The sequence below is a fragment of the Sinocyclocheilus grahami genome, unplaced genomic scaffold (genome assembly GCF_001515645.1).
Source record: "Sinocyclocheilus grahami isolate Dianchi unplaced genomic scaffold, SAMN03320097.WGS_v1.1 scaffold476.1, whole genome shotgun sequence".
NCBI classification, from domain to species: domain Eukaryota; kingdom Metazoa; phylum Chordata; class Actinopteri; order Cypriniformes; family Cyprinidae; genus Sinocyclocheilus; species Sinocyclocheilus grahami.
In genome coordinates this window covers 434,366-456,346 of record NW_015505655.1, presented here as the reverse complement: position 1 = coordinate 456,346, position 21,981 = coordinate 434,366, and the positions used below count along the sequence as shown (strand labels likewise).

Here is a 21,981-nt window from a genome sequence, read left to right as displayed (position 1 = left end):
AACGCAGCAGCGGCCGCGATGGGCGTGTTCGTTTTCTGGCCAGTGAGCGCCCAGAGTTGATGTTTAAACTGTCCGCGCAGGCGTGGCTAAGCGTCCGGGGGCGGGGCTTAGTGCAAGTTGCGTGGTCGAGTCAGAAGAGAGTTGTGTTTTAAACTGTGCAACACTATTAGTTAACAGTAATTTAGTAGGTTAATCAGTAGAACTGGTTTTTATTAATTTTAAGCTCTAGTAATCAAGGGTTTAAGTATATTATCATTTAATTTCACTGTGAAGCATTATTGTTGAAAGCTGACTTCTCAGATCCTTCCTTGAAATGAAAGCGGGCGGTAAGTAACTACTTTAATCGCCCTAAATGATTCATTTTCAGTTATCTAACCCTAATAACTGTATAATTACATATTTCGTCGATACATATTTCTATCTCATCATAGTCAGGGCTGAAGTTTATTCAATAGCTACACAACTTTAGACAGAGCTATTGCTGTTAACCGGTATGGAATTGAAATAAACTTTAATTATCTAAATATAAATATTCTATTAACCATAAGAGTGTTGATGAAGTCGTTTTAGTCCATGTTAGTGTCATATCTCCTCAAGAGAGGCCAGTTGTCGTCTGTCCCAGGACTGCTTTAATCAATAAGGAGGGAAAACTGGCTACTGGTTGTTAGCATGTCAAAACTGCCACTGCAAAGCAACAAAACTAATCGTTATTATATCAAATGCGTGTTTTCTGCTAGTATTAGTCGTTTTTAAGCATTTAAAACCATTTAGACTCAAAAGCCGATGTAAATAATCTCTCTTGGTGACCTATATTTCTCAATGCAACGTCCCAGTGTAGTACCATGGTAATACCATGTTTTATTGGGCTTATACCAAGATATTTTTTGAAGTACATTGGTGTAACATAAATAGCATGGTTTATGATTATAGTGATCCATTGGCACCATAGTGTGTGTGTCTAAGTCCCATGGTATTGCCATCTTTATACCATAGTAACTTACCACTAAAGTACTTTTTGCAGTGCTCGGCTAATTAAGATTTGCGTTTATTTATGTTTTAATGGCCAAATTCAATAATTAGTGTGCAGAGTGACTTGATATAGTGCAGATATGGCATATAAAAATGCAATTTAACGCTGATGAATATAATAATTCTGCTGATGGGCCACTAGACACAGTTATTATATTGCTCATCTCTAAATGGCCAGTTAATCGAAACAGTTGCAGAATTGCAATTCACAAAGTTATTTGGATTCACACTGATTTGGAAGTCAATCACGGCTTCTTTGTTGCATTTTTAAAGAGGTCATATGATGTTGCTAAAAAGAACAGTATTTTGGGTATTTGGTGTAATGAAATGTGTTTATGCGGTTTAAGGTTCAAAGAACACATTATTTTCCACATACTGTACATTATTGTTTCTCCTCTATGCCCCGCCTTTTTGAAACGCGTCGATTTTTACAAAGCTCATCGGTCTGAAAAAGCGAGGTGTGCTCTGATTGGCCAGCGATCCAGTGCGTTGTGATTGGCCGAATTCCTCAAGCGTGTGACGGAAATGTTACGCCCCTCACCATACTGTGATGCCTGCGGCAACCACATGTGACGACTCCGGGCTGGACTCCGCTTCGTCCACGGTGAAAGCCGATCCGGCGATCCACAGCGCAAAGTTGTAGTATTTCCTCAGCGACCAGCACGGATCAGCTCTAGGCATGACGAAGTGATATCGTCCTCTTTTGGAAGACCAAACAAAGTAGTTTCACTTTCACAACGAAGCACACAGCGCCTTCACGACATGGCGGCAGCGGCAACAATACTACAGTGAGAATAAAAGTTACGCCTTCTTTCGTTGCGTGAACATTTGGGCGGCGTTATGCAAATCTTCCCACATAGTGATGTAGGTATGTGGGGGCATGTTAGAACGAGCCGTTTTAGGTAGGCGTGGTTAACTCTTAACTTTTATCAAGAATATCTCTTTGGATTTGAGACTTTAGTCTTTGCAACTTTACAGATCTTCTTTATGCACCAAGAGCTTGTAACACTCCAAAGAGAAAGGAAAAATTGAATTCGCATCATATGACCCCTTTAACAGTGAATTTCTTCTTCCTTGTCTCCAGTGCTCCACTGTCGATGTGCCAAATGTTTCTCTCTGCCTCTCCGGAAGCGGGTGCGAAAGCGTGCGTCTGCCGTCACGCTGCTGTCCCTTCCTGAAGAGCTGCTGCTGTGTGTCCTCCAGTGCCTCTCCGCTGAGGATCTCCTCGCCGTCAGAGCTGTTAGTCAAGCCCGGATGCAAACATCTAACCTCCTAAATCATCTGTTAACCAAAAGCGGTTTTATAATAGTGAATATCATGTGCCACAGGTTCATTCTCATCTTCGTGACGTTATCGATAGTAACTCGAGTGTCTGGGCTCGAGTGAGTTTCAAAGACCGCTGGCCGGTCCCGGATACCGTTTGGCTCTTTGAGAGGTATGGTATTTACCAACATTTTCACCATGTTTCCAGTTGTTTGAGATGCAGATAAGAACCTTAAAGGGATAGTTCACCCAAAAATTAAAATTCTGTCATTAATTACCATATTTTTTCTTGGAAATACATCTGAAAAAACGCGGTCGTCTTAAATTCAGGGTCTAGACTTTGACATGTCGATAATACACCCACAACAATAGGTGGCGCCAAATACGCATTAAAACGAGTGTGCCATGAAATACGTAATGTAATGCGTGTTGTCAAGATCACGAGTAAAAACAAAAGAAAAAAAGCCTGACGGGACCAAACTCCCTTTGTGATTTTAAAACGTAAGACAGTACCCAGATTTGAAGACTACAGTAAGATTTAACTTCTACTGTTAATAAGAGTTTGGTAGGCTATTATTAGATGGATAGCCTAAATGTCCTAATTCAGATGGGCTACCTGTTTTTTTTTTTTTTTATGGTATATCAAAAAGTGTATTTTTTTTTTTAAATGTGATGGTACATTTGACCAGTTTTTACCATACTTTCAAAACAAAAATTAAAATAGGAAAAATATGCAATATGAAAATAATTGAAGACAAAATGTGTTTTACTGAGAAAAAAAGCAAGATTTGGTTTTTAAAAAGCCTTTTTCCAAAAGGTACATCTGGGAAAAGGGGGGTCGTCTTCGTAAGACCTCCATTCATCATCAGAACACAAATTCAGATATTTTTGATGAAATCCGAGAGCTTTCTGACCTTCCATAGACAACAAGGGAACTGACACATTCAAGGTCCAAAAAGGTAGTAAGGAGTCGGACATCGTTAAATTAATCCACGTGACATCAGTGGTTCAACCGTAATGTTAAGAAGCTACAAGAAAAAATTTTGTGCGCAAAGAAAACAAAAAATAACGACTTTATTCAACAATTTCTTCTCTTCCGTGTCAGTCTCCGTTCACGAGATTACCACATGGACTATTTTAACGATGTCCTTACTGTATTTCTGGGCCATAAAACATCTCCATTGCTGTCTATGGAGGGTCAGAAAGCTCTCAGATTTAATCAAAAATATCTTTATTTGTGTTCTGAAGATGAACGAAGGTCTTACGGGTTTGAAATGACACGAGGGTGAGTAATTAATGACAGAATTTTTTTCATTTTTGGCTGAACTATCCCTTTAAAATAAATTTAGATTCAGACTGATTCGAATAAAAGTTTGGTGGTTTAACGTTTTAAAATGAATAAATTAAGACAACCATAGATATTAGTATTGTAACTTTACAGTTGTATGGTAAAATAAACTTATTATAATGATATATTTTTTAAATGCACGATTTTTTTTACAATAGTAATATTTATTATTTTAATATTATTAAGTAATAATACTAAAAATCATTATTATTATTGTTCCCATGGTTTTGCCTAAATTGTGCTTGCTAGTGCCTGCTTGATGTAAATGTTTCCCCACTATTCACTTTCAAAATGGTTCAGTACAAAATAATTAATTTTAATTATTTAAATGCTTATTTCATTTAGTCTTCCTCATTATTTTCCTGCTTGTCCTCTACAATATCTAGGGCTGCGGAGAAAGGGAACTTTGAAGCTGCTGCGAAACTAGGAATTGCGTATTTGTACAATGAAGGGCGTAAGTTTCTGCTCTCATTCCCAGTGTTCCTGTGTCTTTATGTATGCTCTGATTGATTGGTTGATTGATTTAATCGTCTGACTGACTGCTCAAAGCTGTCCTGTGCTCCTCACGATGTGTGAATGTCTTGCAGCTTCGCTCAGTGAGGAGGGACGTGCTGATCTGTGCGGCCTCATGGCATCCCGGTACTTCAGCCTGGCCGAGAGCCTCCGGTCCCCGCTGGCCGAGCCCTTCATCTGGCTGTTCATCCGGCCGCCGTGGTCCATGTCTGGAGGCTGCTGTAAGGCTGTGGTGTACGACCGACTCGAAGCTGAGTGTGAGACCAACCTGGTGAGCGATTCCTGAATATCCCAGCATTCATTGCCAGTACAGTTCTCCTGGGAAAATGCACAGTTTCTTTGTTCTTACAATTTAAGTTTTTTTTTTTTTTTTACAATTCTTAATGTTAAGCATTTAACTTATTGTTAATTAAATTCAATGTGAAATGACTATTCATTTCACTTGTGTAATGTGATATAGTTCAGAGTGAAAAGCGATATTTAATGAGACCGAATTCGGATTGGGAACTAAAACCGTTTGTGAATATTTTATTTGAATTTTTTTACTTTTATGAGCTTGTTATTGTAAACACCTTCTGCAAGAATTCTTATTTCGTTATTTATTAATTTATCAACACTGTCTAGTTTTGAACTGAGAATTGCGCTTTGCATTTTCTAGTGTTATAAAAGTTTTCTATTTAAAATAAATGCCGTTCTTTTGAACCTTTTTATTAATCAAAGAATCTTTTTTTTTATCTTATATACAAAGAAAAAAAAGTAGCAAAAACATGTTTTCAACATTGATAATAATAATAATAAATGTTTCTTGATCAGCAAATCAGCATATTAAATGATTTCTGAAGGATCATGTGACACTGAACACTGGAGTAATGATGCTGAAAATTCAGCTTTTTATTACAGGAATAAATTACATTTTAAAATATATTCAAATAGAAAAAACTGAAATATTTCACAATATTGTTTTTACTATATTTGAATCAAATAAATGTATGAAAGAAGTGGATTTTTTTTTTCATGTTGACTACAAAATTGACAGGAAATGTCATATTTATCAAATATATATTTGTTAATCATAACACAGATTTTGCAGGATTCATTACCATCTCATTCTAAACACATTCTAATGTCTCTTTCTTCCTGCTTTCTTGTCTTTACAGAGCCGGAGAGGGACGTTACTGTACTGTCTGGCTAGAGTCCTTCGGCTGTTTGATGTGAGTGTTGCTTTTATTCTTGAAACTTGCATTACAAAATGCAATTCTAATCTGAGAATGATTGTGTAAAAACACTCTAATAGACTTCAAAGACCGAATCTCTGAATGGATTGTCCTCCAAGTCAAGAGCAGAAAACTGGTGTTGCTCATTTCTGGCCTTCACAAGATGCTGACAGACACCTGGTCACATTGTAATGTTGGGTTCGGGTTGCTCATTTGATGTTTGCTGTCAAGGGGTTTTATCATTTGTGCTTCTCAAAGTCAAAAGGTCCCAAAAAGAAAGCACTTAAAGGGTTAGTTCACCCAAAAATGACAATTCTGTCATTAATTACTCACCCTCATGTCGTTTCAAACCCGTAAGACCTTCGTTCATCTTCGGAACACAAATTAAAGATATTTTTGATGGAATCTGAGAGCTGTCTGCATATACAGCAATACAACTGAAATGAGACCCTGGATCACAAAACCAGTCTTTAGTCGCTGGGGTATATTTGTAGCAATAGCCAAAAATACATTGTATGGGTCAAAATGATTGATTTTTCTTTTATGCCAAAAATCATTAGGATATTAAGTAAAGATCATGTTCCATGAAGATATCTTGTAAATTTCCTACTGTAAATATATTAAAATTAAATTTTTGATTAGTAATATGCATAGCTAAGAACTTCATTTGGACAACTTTAAAGCGATTTTCTCAATATTTAGATTTTTTTGCACCCTCAGATTCCAGATTTTCAAATAGTTGTATCTCAATTATATTGTCCTATCCCAACAAACCATACATCAATGGAAAGCTTATTAATTCAGCTTTCAGATGACGTTTAAATCTCAATTTTGAAAAATTTACCCTTATGACTGGTTTTGTGGTCCTGGGTCACAAATGTTCCCAAGTCCAGAAGCGTAGCGAAGAGATCTGTAAAATAATCCATATGACATCAGCTGGACGTAAACAGCGTATGCTGTTCTGTGTCAGCTGCGTCACGCCGGATCTGTTTCCTACGTTGTTGTGATTTGATCTGAACGAAAACAGCGTATCCGTGTGACGCAGCTTACACAGAACAGCCAAAGTCTCTTTAAGGGTATTCTATAGTCTTTGGAACAGCATACGCTGTTTACGTCCAGCTGATATTCTCCAAAATGGCACCAGGGTGACGCAGAGGAAACAAATTGTAGAATAAAGTCGTTTTTTTTTTTTTTTTTTGCAAACAAAAAGTATTCTCGTAGCTTTGTAAAATTACTGTTGAACCCCTGATGCCACATGGATTATTTTGCTGATCTCCTTGCTACGTCTCGGGACTTGGGAACATTTCAGTTGCATTGCTGTCTATGGGAGGGTCAGACAGCTCTCAGATTCCATCTAAAATATCTTAATTTGTGTTCCGAAGATGAACAAAGGTCTTACGGGTTTGAAACGACATGAGGGTGAGTAATTAATGACAGAATTAAAATTTTTGGGTGAACTAACCCTTTAATGTTAATGATAACTGCTCTTCACTGGTTGTCTCATAATAACCGCTCAGACTGAGGGGCAGGTGGTAAACACGATTGGTGACTCTGTGTTTATCAGGATGAGGAGAAGCGTGACGAGGCCACGGCCATGCTGAAGGAGTCTGCGCGTTGCGGGAACGTTCAGAGCTTGTATCTGCTGTGGGAAATGAACCGCGGGACGTCGGTAAGAGTTTCTTCAGGACTCATGGTCACGGTGCTTCTGTTTCTCTGTTGGTGATGCTGAAGGCTGCTGTAATGCTCTGTCTGCAGACGGCTGACCCCGGCAGGTATCTGCAGTGCATGCGCACGCTCAGGGACTACGCTGCCAGAGGATGCTGGGAAGCTCAGGTGACTGGAGAAAATGTCATGTGCATAGAAATTTACATTTGAAATTTACCCCATTTACTTGTTTAATATGAAATGAAAATGACATCGAAGTTTTTCTGAAGACAGTTGGTTCCCTTCAAAGATACGTTCATATAAAACACCCGCACCGCGTTTTGATTTTGAAATGTTTATTTAACGAAGTGTAAGCTCCACAAATCTATTTGTGGTGGTCAGTTTTGATATAATGCCGGGCCTCCACAAATAAATCAATGTATGGGAAACACTGAATATATAAACGTAATATTATATACATTATTATGTAAATATACTGTATATTAAATATATATATTTTGTGGTTTGAAGACCAGAATTAGTTTTCACTTTCATTAAGAATGAGAACAATTTCTTTCTACAAAAGCATTTAAAAGAAAAACATTTCTTTACGATTATATACATTATTATGTAAATATATTTATTTTGAAGACCATATTTAGTTTTAGATTTTTTTTTTTAAGCATTTTATGTTCCGCATTTCACTTTCATTGATAATGAAAACACTTACTTAAAGAAATTGATTTTAAATGTATATAATATCATTGTTTATATATTGCAATGTAAATATATGTTAAAATATATTTATTTTGTCTTTAGAGAACCAGATTTAGTTATATATGGGTCAAAGACGAAATAGGGTTTAAGCATAAAAACAATAAGTGTAATACTGTTTTCAATTGTTGAAAGCCCCCCCCAAAAAAAAAATTACAAAGTTTTCTTTAATAAAGTTTAATTTAATTGAATTTTTGTTTTTGTTTTTCTGTGCAAAAAATAAATATCATAAATTTTTCCCTGATTTACAGAAGAGACCTCTCTTCTGTCTTTTGTTTGGCGGCTCAGAAGAGCACGGCCTGGGAAAGCTGCGTCATAATTCCTGTCATCTCATCTGGAGCTTTTCTGTGCCATTGTTGACATTTATTTATGATAATCAGCAGCTGTGCCAGATTGAATGCCACTCTGACGTGTGTAAATAGGCTTGTATGGGGGCTTCAAATGAAGAGTGATGCTTTTTATGCTAAAGTCTGTGCATTTGTGATGCTGTATTAAACACACACACACACGTTCCTGGCTCTCGCGTTTGTCTAACTTGTCGGTTCTGATCTCCTAGCTGGCATTCGCGAAGTCATGTGGCACCGCAAACCCTCTGGGTCTGGAGCCGCGGGCCTGTGCTGAACTCGTGGCCCAGTTCTTCCACTCCGGACCATCACCCCTGAGATACCCGCAGAACCTGCAGGGACAGGACATCACCACTAAGAGGTACGACCGGCGTCAACGCTTCAGATGACCTCCTGTCTCAAAATAGTCCTGCAGGGTTCACACTCATGGAAAACCTGAAATATAAGCGCATTTTAAGCTTGTGACTTCTAGGCTTGGAAAGGTCAGATAGATTTTATAAATTGTTTTTGTTTTTCCCAAATTTAAAATATTTAAAAATATCAATTTATTATTATTATTATTATTGTTGTCTTTGTTATTAAAATATTTAACTTTTTTATTATTGTTATTATTATTGTTACAACATGGGTTGTGAACACCTATTCATGTTAACTTGATATTAAAATGAGTGAAATATTTTTATTGTTAACTAAAACTATTTAAAATCATATTTGGTCATATAAAGATTAGAAATGTTTCTTAAGCAAAAAACAAAACAAAAACAAAATAAGTTGCAATATTACTAAAACTAAAATCTAAAAACAAATTATAGCTACAGTGTATATATACTGTATATATATATATATATATATATAGATAGATAGATAGATAACTAGTGTTAAAAAAACACTAATAAACATAAAAATTACAAAACAACAAAATTAATAAAACTTAAAGCTATATAGAAATATTTCAAAAAGCTAATAAACAGGGCAAAAACATGTATAACAAACTTACTAAAACATAACGCTATAGAAATATTTTTAACAACTGCTAAAAGACAGAAACACATTACAAAAGTACTAAAACCTGAAGCTATATAGAAATATAAAAAAACTAAACTAATAAAAATGATTAAAACCTTGAATAGTTAATTATAACTAGTTATGGTTAATTATTCATATTTCCCCATGAGCTGATTCGCTACACTATAAAATTACTAAAATTAAAACTGAAAATGTTAATTCAAAAAGCTGATTCAAATTTTTGATAAATAATATAATAGTGTATGTAAATACTAAAATAACACTAATTGAGTGTTGCATGCTTTTTTTAATTGCCAGCAAAATCCTTGTGAATATACTGTAAATATGCAATATATATTTCCAAGACCTAGTGGTGGTTAAAATTTTTTTTTCTAGACTTGTCCATGAATGTCAATAATTCAAGCACTATTACAGCATCTTGATGGTCAGTTTGGCCCCAGTGGCTTTAATTCTCAATGTTTGTTCATTAAAGCACAGATGTATTGAACAAATCCTGTATCCTTTGCTTTTCTGGCTTCATGTCTCACCCTCATCGCCGCTGTGTTTTCCAGGTATATCCTGGTGGACTGGCTGGTGGAGGTGACCACCATGAAAGATTTCTCCAGTCAGGTGCTGCACGTGACCATCGGCTGTGTGGACCGCTATCTGAGCCGGCACTCGGTGCCCAAGGCGCAGCTGCAGCTCCTGGGCATCGCCTGCATGGTGATCAGCACACGGTGAGTGAGCCGCCACAGAGACGCGCTGTTAATGGTGTGTCTGTGCTCAGCTGAACTCTTTCTGTCTCGTTTGACCCCTCAGATACATCAGCAGAGAGATCCTGACCATCCGCGAGGCCGTCTGGCTCACCGACAACACCTATCAGTATGAGGACCTGGTGCGCATGATGGGGGAGGTCATCTCCGTGCTGGACGGGAAGATACGGGTCAGTTACAGACGGACATAAGCGCTTTCACACCAACACAGAACCCTCGTTATAGGCTGCCGGCTCAGATGAACGTAACCCTTGTGTCTGAAGTTTAGAGTTCAACTGAGAGAGCTGCTTGTTAGACAGCATTTTAAGATCTCATCGGCCAATGCGACGGTTATTCCACAAGGCCTTGCCATGTGCTTAAGAAAAGAAATTCATCAAGAGGGATATATGCATTTCGTTCAATACTGACAAGCAGTCTATTTGAAAATAGATTGTTTTACCCTGTATTTATATTAATTATTTTTGTCTATTTATATTGATTGTTTTGCCCAGCTGTAAAATATAAGTATATATTAATATAATTATAATTTCTATAATAAATTGTGTATTTATTTCTGTAAAATCTTTTGTATATTCAAATATTTTACAGGAATATACAAATAGTATAGAAACTTTTAGGTATTATATAGTAAAATAAGTATTTTGTATAATTCTTAGATATAACTCAGCTAAATATTTTATTTATATAAAATATATTGTTTTTAATTATAAATTATTTTACTGTATTTTTAGAGTATTATATAATAAAATATGTTTTTATAAATCTTGTATATAATATAAAATCCTGGTTATAATATAAAAAAAGTTTTATTTAAGGTGTAATTTTATTTTATTTTATATAAATATTCTTATTATTTCTAACGATAAATGAGTCATTAATAGTATTATATACTAAAAATATAGGTTTTTATTAATCTTATATAAAATATAATTTTGTTAACTTAATGTATTGTTTTTAATTATAAATCGATTTTTACTCTATTTTTAGAGTATTATATACTAAAACATTTTATAAATCTTAGATATAAGTATATAAAATAAAATATATGCATATCATTTTAATATATTATTTATTAATATTATTTCTAATTACCAATGTATTGTTTTACTCTGTTTTTAGACTTATATTTAGAGTGCTATGCAGCTTTCTTCGCAGCATGCTAACATAAAACTAAAAAACTGGAATCATTTGTAATTAAAGACGAAATTGACTGTTTATTTATTTTCTTTACAGCTGATACTCACTTACATTTCGGATAAATGAAATGCAAAACCAATGTTTTACAAGGCTAATATTGCATTGAATAATAATAACAAGTCTAAAAACAATGTGACCTCCTGCTGAATGCACAGCAGTATAATGACAAAGACGTACCAGATGGCGCCGTTTTATCTGTAAAACTGATAATTAAGAACTAATTACATGGAAGACAGATTATCAGTCTGTCTCTAATGAAAGGTTATCTCGCAGATGTTCAAAGCCATTCTTTCTGAGCCTCAAAGGGTCCTTTTTTCCATTTGCATTACCTATTTACTGGCACTGTTGTGTTAACCGACTAATTAACATGTTAATGTTGCGTTTCAGACTCCCACAGTGTTGGATTATGGGGAGGTGCTGCAGTCTCTGCTGCCCGTGGAGCGGCGCAGCTCTCATCTCTTCAGCTACATCTGTGATCTCTCACTGCTCTGCTCGCCCCTCACCGTCCCGGGACCGGCCCGACTCGCCAGCGCCGTTCTGCTGCTCACCAGAGCGCTGCACAACTACGGTACCACCGATCACATGCCTCTAAAACCAGACCGAAGCATTCGACTGACTCAGACGAGAGCCTCATTCGAGATTTCCTAACACGTGTTTCTCAACAGTTCCTGTGTGGCCCGTCCAGCTGCAGGAAAACACCGGATTCTCCAAGCATGAGCTGGTCTCCTGCGCTTTATCGCTCTACGTCAAGTGGTGAGTGTCCAACGTTATCCATCTAATTAATTCACACCGAGGAAGTTTTTCCGGAAGGGGGGTTCGTGAGGGCTTACAAAGATACATAACAGCTACAAGTGTATGCACTACTTGCTTTATGCAAGCACTATATAGGATAAATCCCTATACATGATTTACCCTATTATACTTTATTGACACAAATTGATAGGTGAAACAACAAACAGCCACCCACAAATAGTCTATAAACAAAACATCAGGCTGTCTTTGAGTTCACATGAACAACGGTTAAAGTTACTCGTCGTCAGGCTACAGAAGAATACCATAATTCCTCCGTTCAGTTAGGCCTAAGACATCGAGAGTCACGCAGACCTATAACAACCCAGCTACAACACATAATTGCGAATAACATGCCTTACCTTAACACAGAATCGACCACAGAGTCCAACGTTTATATTTTTTCTACGAATCTTTGAGTTAACATGTACTAAACATGAGTGGAATTTACACCGCAGCGCCCCACACCTTGATGCTCATGACAAGAATAGCATGTATAGTTATCTTTATTGAAGTGAATTAGGTTTAAATCGCCGTCATGCATGAATGAATGATATTTTTGCAATTTTACACGTAATAATCCACAATGATCACATTGCACAAAACTGAAATTGCACGTCAAAATAACACATTGTCAATATTTTTTGAGACCCCCCAAAATTTCACATATCACATTTTCAGGGGAGCCCATGTTTTATTAAGGGGAGCCGAGCTAACCCCTAGCTCCCCCGTAGTTCGCACCCTGGGTTAATCGACGTGTGACAACACCGATAATACCTGTATCACACTGGGGGCAGGGGCGTTCCCTCTTTTCCTCGCTTTCCTTCGCTTTTAAATAGCTTGCAAAAGCGGCGCGCGCATTTTACTTTCACTTTCAAATAGAGTCAATTCGGCGTAAAGCAATTGTTCGTTTTTAGTTCATTTGAGTTTTCCCTCTTTTCCTTGCTTTTAAATAGCTTAAAAGCACCGTGCGCATTTTACTTTCGAATTAGCGTCAATTCGGCGTCAATTGTTTGAATGCAACAACAAAATACAACTTCAAACTCATTTTAGCCTATATATAAAACATAGAACTTTTATTAACAAAACAAATAAAAATACACCATGCTATAGGGCAGGCTATGCCTAATATAAAATAACAAATAACTTAAATAAAGTTTAAATAGGTAGCCTATACAAAACTATAAATAAGTAAACATGTATAATATATAACCAAATAAATAAGAAACGTAGAAAGTTTATTAGCAAACGAGTAAGAAAGCCTGGAGGCACAGCATACACCTTGATGTCAAATAAAATAAATAAATTACACAAAGTTTAAATAAAGTAAAAATCAGCAAACACTGTGGAACCAATTAAATAAGAAACGAATGTTTAAAAAACTTCCAAAATCACCTTAGATAAACGGCAAAAGTCAACAGGCTTTTCAAAACCCAAAATACTGCCAAACAGGTGCTTTTGCATTTCGTTTCGAAACTAAATCATCCGCGATCGTCTTGTCGGTCTCACCTCACTCTTCTTGTCAGACAGCTCGACTCGCTCTCCTCACTGCAGAAATGAAATCTAATCTGTGATGCGACTGTCGTTCGGCTCAGTTTTTAATTGTAGTGTCTGTTCTTTTACTAAACTAAATGATTTTTATTACTATAAAAAAATCTAAACGACGGTGGGGGTCGGTGCCGCGGTGGGCAAGTGACGTAAGCGGTGTTGGGGCTTAACAACAGTATCACTGTCAGCACCGTCTTATCGCGGCAAGCCTACTCTGTTGCCGTTTATTGCGGCTGGTCTGTTTCCTCCTCAGTGTTTCCATGGAGGCAGTGATGTACAGTCAGGCGGTCGTTATGTTAATGAGGGGATAACGAGTTATCTGCGCTTGTCGCGTCTGCCCTTTGAGGCGCACAGTCAGCGGCTGCTTTAGCGCTCCTCTGGGTTTGAGAAGTCCAGCTTTTGTTGCACAGCGTCAGCTTTTTTCAGCCTTGCTTTCTACGTATGCAGCTCCCTTCTAAAGCAGTATCCTCACTGAAGAGGAACCTCGTATGTGGCTGATTTGAAACACCCTTAGTAGCGTGTGACTGGCTATTATCATTGTTCGTTTCTATATTGTTATAATATTTGTTGTTATTTTTATTTATAATTTTTTTTAGATTCATTCGTTATAATATTTATTATCATTATTAGCATGGTTTTTATCATTAGTTTGAAGAAACACCATCTATGTCTGGATGGTGCAGCTTGGACACATCCTCTGTGATGAACCCTAAATAAATAAATACTAAATAAGCGAATAAAAATGTCGAGCTTAAACGTCAACAAAAATTAAAGTGGAAACAGAAAATTTTTTAAAATATAAAAATGTATATGAAATTTCAGACCTAAATTAATAACAAATGTAACTAATATAACACGAAAACTTTTGATAAATTAGAACTAATAACACGTATTATAACTAATAATGTGAAAACAATTAAATACTATTAAACAAATAGTGATTATAAATATTTCAATATTAACTTATATTATTTGTTTTTATATTATAACATTTCTAATCATTGTAATTTGTTTAATATATTGTTTTTTAATCAATTATTAATATTTTTGTTATCATTAGTTATATTTTTTTGCTATTTTTATTAATGTAGTTTGCATGTATTAACAGAACATACTATATAAAATAATCTAATTCAAAATATGAAACTATAATGGTATATCAACTATACTAAAACAGCACTGATTACGTTTTAAATATTATTAATATTATTGGTTTTTGTTGTTTTTATTTTAGTTATAATTAGTGCTGTCAAATGATTAATCGCATCCAAAATAAAAGTTTTTGTTTACATAATATATGTGTATATACTGTGTACTGTATATATAAATACGAACACATGCATGTATATATTTAAGAAAAATATGTAATGTTTATACACTAAATATATTTATATATATAAATGTATATACATGTAAATATTTTCAAAATATATACTGTGTATTTTTATATATGCATGATAAATATAAACCGTACACATTCATATATTCTGTAAACAAAAACTTTTATTTTGGATGTGATTTAATCGCAATTAAACATTTGACAGCACAAGTTATCATTTTTCATTTGAATTATTTGTAATTATTTTTATACTATAATATTTGTTATCATTACTTGTTTTATTATTTCTGTATTAATAGTTAGTTGTTTATTATTGTTATTTGTTATGTTATCATTATTAGTTTATTAATTATTGCTGTAGTTTACATTATTAAATGTAAATGTAAAGAAAAACACTGTGAACATGAATATTGGGTGAAATGGTGCATTCTAACAAAACTAAGCTATTTTTATCAGTACTTTTCAGTTCCTAATGAATTTATATTTCTTTTGACGTTTCCTATTTTTTTCTGCTGTTTTCAATCAGTGTTTTCATTGAGCTTGTCGCAATGCTTTGGATAAAAGCGTCTAATAAATGACTAAATAAATAAAATAAATAAATGCGTTCTGGAATTGCTTTCTACACTAAGCATACATTCAAGGACAATGGCTTTTGCCAAAACAAGGTGTAATTTTCCTGCCTACAGGTTGGATTGAACTTTGATGCTTTAAAAGGCTGAAAACAGGAAAAAATGGGAACTAAGTTGTAGTCTTTTCTTGTGGGCCTGTTGTGTTTTCTTGGAGTTAATGTCAGCTTTGTTTGAGACTCTCCTCCTGACCCTAAATTTTAATTGTACTTTTTCATTAAAAAAAAAAAATGCTTCCAAGTTGCATGAAATGCAGGAAACCTCCATAATTTGAACTCTGCGAAACCTTGAATGTGAAATTCAAAATTGTAATAATAATAATAATCAAAGAATTGTATTAGTTTTTTTTGTTTGCTATTAATATATGACCTTTCAGATCTAAATTAATTACTATAACTAATATAACATGAATATTAATACATATATTATCATTATATATTTAGTGAAGACGAATAATGAGGATAAATTGTAACTTATAATAATTACAAATATTCTAATATTAACTAATATTGCTTTTGCATTATAATTTTTGTAATCTGTATAATTAATTTAATATATGTTTTTGTATCAATTAGTTTTTATATTTGTTAATTCTATATATACATTATTTTAATATTACAATATCAATAATATTTGTTATTAGTTATAACATTAGTTGTTTTAATATTAGAATTTTAGTTATAGTATTTTTTATTAGTTTTAATATTTATTATTTTTATTAATGTTGTTTACATGTATTATTAGTTATCTAATTTATTCTAATTAATTTAGTAATGCAATATAATTTATTATTTGATTGATTTATTTGTTATATTAGGTTTACTATTTTATTTATATATATATACATTTTATTTTAGATTATTTGGAATTTTTATTATTTGTTTTAATATTAAGTTTATTATTAGTTCTAATATTTTTATATGAATTTTAATGTTATTAGTTGAATATTGTTAGAAATTGTCGTTTATTACTTTTATCATCATTATTAATTTATCTATGAATTTATTGGTGTTATTTGTTTTTATATTAGTGATATTATAATTATTAATGTTACAATTTTAGTATGTGATTTTATATTATTAATTATAATTGGTCATTATTTTAGTTTTATATAAAATTATTATTATTCTTATTATTTACAAAGTAAATGCTGTCATTTTGGTTTCATGGTGTCTTTAAAGCCTTTTGCACGCTACAGAAATTTAGCTTCGATTTCTAAGAATACATTTGCAATTGAGAGAATATGTGCTTTAGTTGTGTCACCCGCAGCTGATAACTGCCTTTCAGTCGTGACTGAAATCTAGTAAAGTGTATATCGTACCTCAGTGTACATTGTTGCATTATATTCCGTGGGCTTCAGTCAAGATCTCAGTCAGGCTGCATCTCACAACCTCACATGCAACAGTCGCAAAAATCAAATGCATTCAATCAAATCATAAGTTTCTCTCCGTTCACAGTTTCGGTCAAGATGTGCCCAAAGACTACAGACACGTGTCTCTGACCGGAGTCAAGCAGAGGTTTGAGGACGACGTATACCAGCAGATTAGCAGAGACGCGGTGAGTGTCGTCGTCTTCTCTCGGAGTCCGCTCTCAGCTGACGTGTGTGTGATGTGACGTGTGTTTCTGTCTCAGGTCATGGGCTTTAAGGAGCTCTGTCAGGTGCTGGAGGTCCCAGAGGTGGAGCCGGAGGTGGAGGCGCCCAGCGCTAGCACCCAGCTAACAGAGATGCACACCTTCCTGTCCTCTCCCGCCAGCAACAGCAAGAGGTGTGAACTCACGTTACGTGCTTACGCTTATATCCTGTCTCGAGATGCAGGATAGTGTTAGTGTTTGAACCCTGACTTTTTACGTTTGGTGGATATGAAACATTTTTCATGTGTAGCCTGTAATGAGTAACGGCCTTTATCTCGTGAGTGCAATCTTGGAATCACAATATTACTACATGAACGCCAAGACAGTTGGAGGATACGTCAAATTTCATTCATTTCAGATTGTAGGGGGCACTGTAATTTAAGAAAATCCTTTAAATTCTGCAACTGTAGTAGTTGCAATTTGCCACAATTGTGTACACAATTTATTCTTCTACGTTTTGTATAGAATTTGTCCTTCTTTTTTTATGTGCTAGGACCCTGAAAAATATTAGGAAAAATATTGTATGCCATATATAAACAGACAAACCTTGATCATTTAAAAATAAGTGTATTTGCTAATATATTGTTAGTTAATTGGTTAGTTAATCGTCATTCATTTAGTTTTTTTAACATTTTTATTATTATTTTTATTCAGTTATAATATATAATAGAATCTTTATTCTTAGTTACATTTCTTTATTTATTAAATTTTTTGTATTAATTATTAGTTATAATATTTGTTATCATTTTATTAAATTTTTTATTAAATAATTGCATCAATTGTAAAACTTTTTTTTTAAATTAGAGTTTATATATGTATTTAAAATAAATTATCAAGGCACCTGAATATTTTAAATAGTAATAATATTTCACAATATTGCTTTTTTTTTGATCAAGTAAATGCAACTTTGTATATACAATACACACAGTGTATATATATATATATATATATATACAGTGGGTACGGAAAGTATTCAGACCCCCTTACATTTTTCACTCTTCGTTAAATTGCAGCCATTTGCTAAAATCATTTAAGTTAATTTTTTTCCTCATTAATGTACACACAGCACCCCATATTGACAGAAAAACACAGAATTGTTGACATTTATTTAAAGGGGTCTGAATACTTTCCGTACCCACTGTATATATATATATATATATATATATATATATATACACATACATATATATATTATTTTATTTATTTATTTATTTTTCCCAAAAACATTTATTTATTTATTTATTTTAACTTTTTGTTGTTGTTGTTGATCAGGAGGCGAGAGGACAGCATGCAGGCGCACCGGGGCAGCTTCCTGGCCACGCCCACAGCCGAGCTGTCCACTCAGGAGGAGATGCTGCTGGGAGACATCCTGGACTGGAGCCTGGACACTTCCTACTCCGGCTACGAGGGCGACCGGGAGAGTGAAGGCGAGAAGGACAGGGAAAGTAAGTGGGGGGGATGGGGGGGGGGGTGGCTCATATATCAGCTATATCATATTCTGATTCATCTTACACAAAAACAATAAGGCAAAGTTGTTATTGAAGCATGAGTCACATTAGTGTCACGACATCTTGAGTTCATCAACTTGAGATTCATTCATTCTTAATATTTTATTGTCAAATATTTGTAAAAATGAAAATGGATTTTCACAATTGAATTCAAATTAATTCATCAAAATGTAATTATTTCATTAAATTATTTATTAAATGTATTACGAATTAATATTATTATTAGTTAATATGTTGTAATTTTTAAAAATGTAATTTAAAATTAAATAATTCAAATTGTTACTTATTAATAAGTTTTTAAAAATGCGGCTGAGTATAAAAACTGTAGCACACAGCTTGAATGGGTGACTTTTATGCCGTTTCATAAGTGTCTGGTTGTATTGAAAATAGAAGCTCAGGCTTTGCCTAAAATCTCATTTTGTGCATCATGGGCGAAAGAAGTTACTATGATGTGAGCAACATTAAATAATGTATATTTTCATGGCTACTTCTTTCGTGATGTTTGAATTGCCCAAACACCTCTTCAATCCCACTCATTTAAAAACCGTTTTATGAGTAACCAAATCTCTTTCTGCCTCAGTATCGGCTATGGAGGTGCAGATAGAGCCTGCGGTCGAGTGTGCTGACAGACAGACGCATTGTTGCGCGCTCTCCAGCGATGACGACAGCCTTTGTGAAGAGCACACTGAGGAGGAGGCGACGGGACCCTGGAAGCACCACCTGTCCTCCTCCTCCTCCTCGAGCACCTTTTGCACAGACCACCGCAGCTCGGGCTACTCGTCCATCCAAAGCATTCCCAGTCCGTCTGTCTCTTCCTCTCTGGTCTCTCCCCAAAATCCCGCCGGTTTCCTTCTCCTGCTGCCACCCGCGCAAAGGACTCGCCGACAGGCGAAGAGGAAAAACACAGCGGCGCACAGCGGAGGAGAGGCGGAGCGCGACGAGGACGCTGCCAACGTGGCCTTTCTTAGCCTTTGATTGATGTACAGGAAGCTGTCATCCCTTAACGCACCACTTCCTGGCCGCCTGCCAGGAGCACTTTGGTTCACGGGTGCTAATGGTCTTTATCTCAGAGCAGCGAGAGTGAGATAAAGCGGCTGAAATGTCCATTTCTGAGCTTCAAATGCGATTAGAAGAACAAAGGTCACGTTTTTTCCCCCCATAATGCATTTCACTTCGGCTCCCGATGGCGGGAGCGCCTTTGCCCGACTCGCAACGGGATAAGGCCTAAAATGTGTTCAAATCACTGGAACTGTCGCTGTTTTTGAAGTCTTGTGTACGTTGTTACGTCTTCGTATTTACAATTCCGGACTGTTTACAGAAAAGGACTTATAGTTTATCAAATATGTTTTTTACGAAGTTACATGCAGATATGGAGAAAACCCACTCAGTCCATGAAGTTTCATGCTGATAAATGCACTGTCCAAACAAAACTGGTTTGTTTACGCAGATGTTTCTCGTCACGTATTTTGATTATTTATCTGGAACTGGACCGATCGACTCCAGTGTTTTTGTATTTGCGCATTGCTTTGCGTTCGCCACAAATCTTCTGCCAAAGTTCTCGCATTAACAATTTTCTTACTGTTTTTCTGCTTGATACCACTGATGTTTTGACCTGTGAAACCTATGGAAGCTTGTTTCCGACACTGAATTAAAAAACAGCTACGTCGCAATTCTGACTTTTTTTGTTTTTTTCTTCCAGAATTGCATGATATAAATATTGCGACAAACTCGCAATTGTAAGAAAATGTCAGAATTTTGAGCTAAATTTTTTTTCCCTCTGAATTGCGAGTTTATATTAAGACGTGATGCGTGATGTAAACTCGCAATTGTGAGGAAAAAAATTCGCAATTGCGAGGGGGAAAAAGTCAGAATTCCGAGTTTATATCTCGTAATTCTGATTATATAACTAACAATTGCGTATTTAATATAACTGACAATTGTAAGCTCATGATTGCACAAAAAGTCAGAATTGCTAGATATAGACTTGCAATTGTAAGAAACATTTTTTGAATTGAGATATAAATTCACATTTGCGAGGAAAAAGAAAAGTCATAATTCCGAGTTTTATATCTCGCAATTCTGACTTTGTAACTCGCTATTGCGTATTTACTGTATATCTCACATTTCTTAGAAAAAAGTCAGAATAGTGGGATAAAACGTTTTTTTTTATCCCGTGGGGGAAATGAATGAGCTTCCGTAGAAACCTGGAAATGTACAGTACATCTGTATGAATTTTTCACATATTTTTTACAACAAATCCAATGCAACAACCGCTGAATGTGATCGTTTGACATACTTTTTCGTAATGACCTCGAGAGCTCCCGAGCACTTTTTATGACCCAATGCTGGAAAGCAAAATGATGCTTCTTAACAAGTCTCAATGTTTTATCTTTATACATGCTTGAACAATCAACCATACGCATATATTTGTGAATGTTCGACCGAGTTCATCTGTTTGAGGTTACGACACTAAAAGCATTAAGTTATTATTTTTGTGCAGGTCTTGTTGGTACTGTATGTCGAACATCACTAAGGATTGCAGCTGTAAATAATTCATTCTTGTTTATAAGTGTAAATCTATAAATGTATGAAGCTGTGAAAGGCCATGTGAACTTGAAAACAGACGTGTGTTTGTTATATCCTGAAAACCACAATAAAACAATGCAGTAGTTACATTTGCACGTACATTTGCAGCCTTTCTTTTGCATACAGATGGGAACTTGTGGTTTGCAAGCATTTCATGTCTCGCTGCATATTTGACACCTTTTTGATTTACTTTTGTTAAATATCACGCTTTATCGCTGTGGTTTGATGACCTCATGAGCATGTTGCTGGTCAAAGAGTTGTTAAACGGTGGTTTCATTTAAAAGATTAATGGTGTTAGTCAACAATTACTAATTATTATTATTATTATTATTTATAGTTGTGGGTCACATTAAGCCAAAAATATAGTTTTTGTGTCTGTTGCACCTGAATACTTGCATAAATAATGTGATACAAATTTTGCATGGTTAAGAATTGTAAACTAGCAAAGACGTGATTACTTGATTTATGTTTTAAAACAGTAAAAAAAAAAAACCCTGGCACCCATGTTCTGGTCCTGCCCAGGGTTGCATGGTTATTAGGTTCAGATATTCGAGACAATATCTCAAATAGTTGGGACAACATTTAAACCTGTAGCGATAACAGCGCTCTTCAGGGCACTTCCCTTACCAGTTCATCACTTCAGTTACCAGGCAGACTTTGTGGCCTTTGTTTCCCTCCTGGCTAGACGTTTAATTCTAATGCACTGGGTATCATCCGCGTCACCTAACCCACTCAATATGGATTAACGAGATTTTTCTCTTTATCAAACTGGAAAAAATTAGACATTCCCTGAGGGGATCTTCCAACAACTTCTATCAAATTTGGGGCTTTTTTCTTGAGAATATGGAA

General features: G+C 35.1%; 1 protein-coding gene across 1 annotated transcript; it reads left to right on the top strand.

Moving 5' to 3' along the window:
* The first annotated feature begins 236 nt into the window (after nt 1-236).
* Nucleotides 237-20,197, top strand: LOC107553646 (cyclin-F). Its single transcript, XM_016235930.1, has 17 exons — nt 237-326; nt 2,114-2,268; nt 2,358-2,464; nt 4,027-4,094; nt 4,228-4,424; nt 5,311-5,364; nt 6,932-7,036; nt 7,123-7,200; nt 8,342-8,490; nt 9,707-9,871; nt 9,954-10,077; nt 11,492-11,672; nt 11,770-11,857; nt 16,864-16,963; nt 17,039-17,172; nt 18,311-18,483; nt 19,127-20,197. The coding sequence occupies exons 1-17, from the start codon at nt 314-316 to the stop codon at nt 19,519-19,521; spliced, it is 2,286 nt and encodes a 761-aa protein (XP_016091416.1). The 5' UTR covers nt 237-313; the 3' UTR covers nt 19,522-20,197.
* Nucleotides 20,198-21,981: the final 1,784 nt, after the last annotated feature.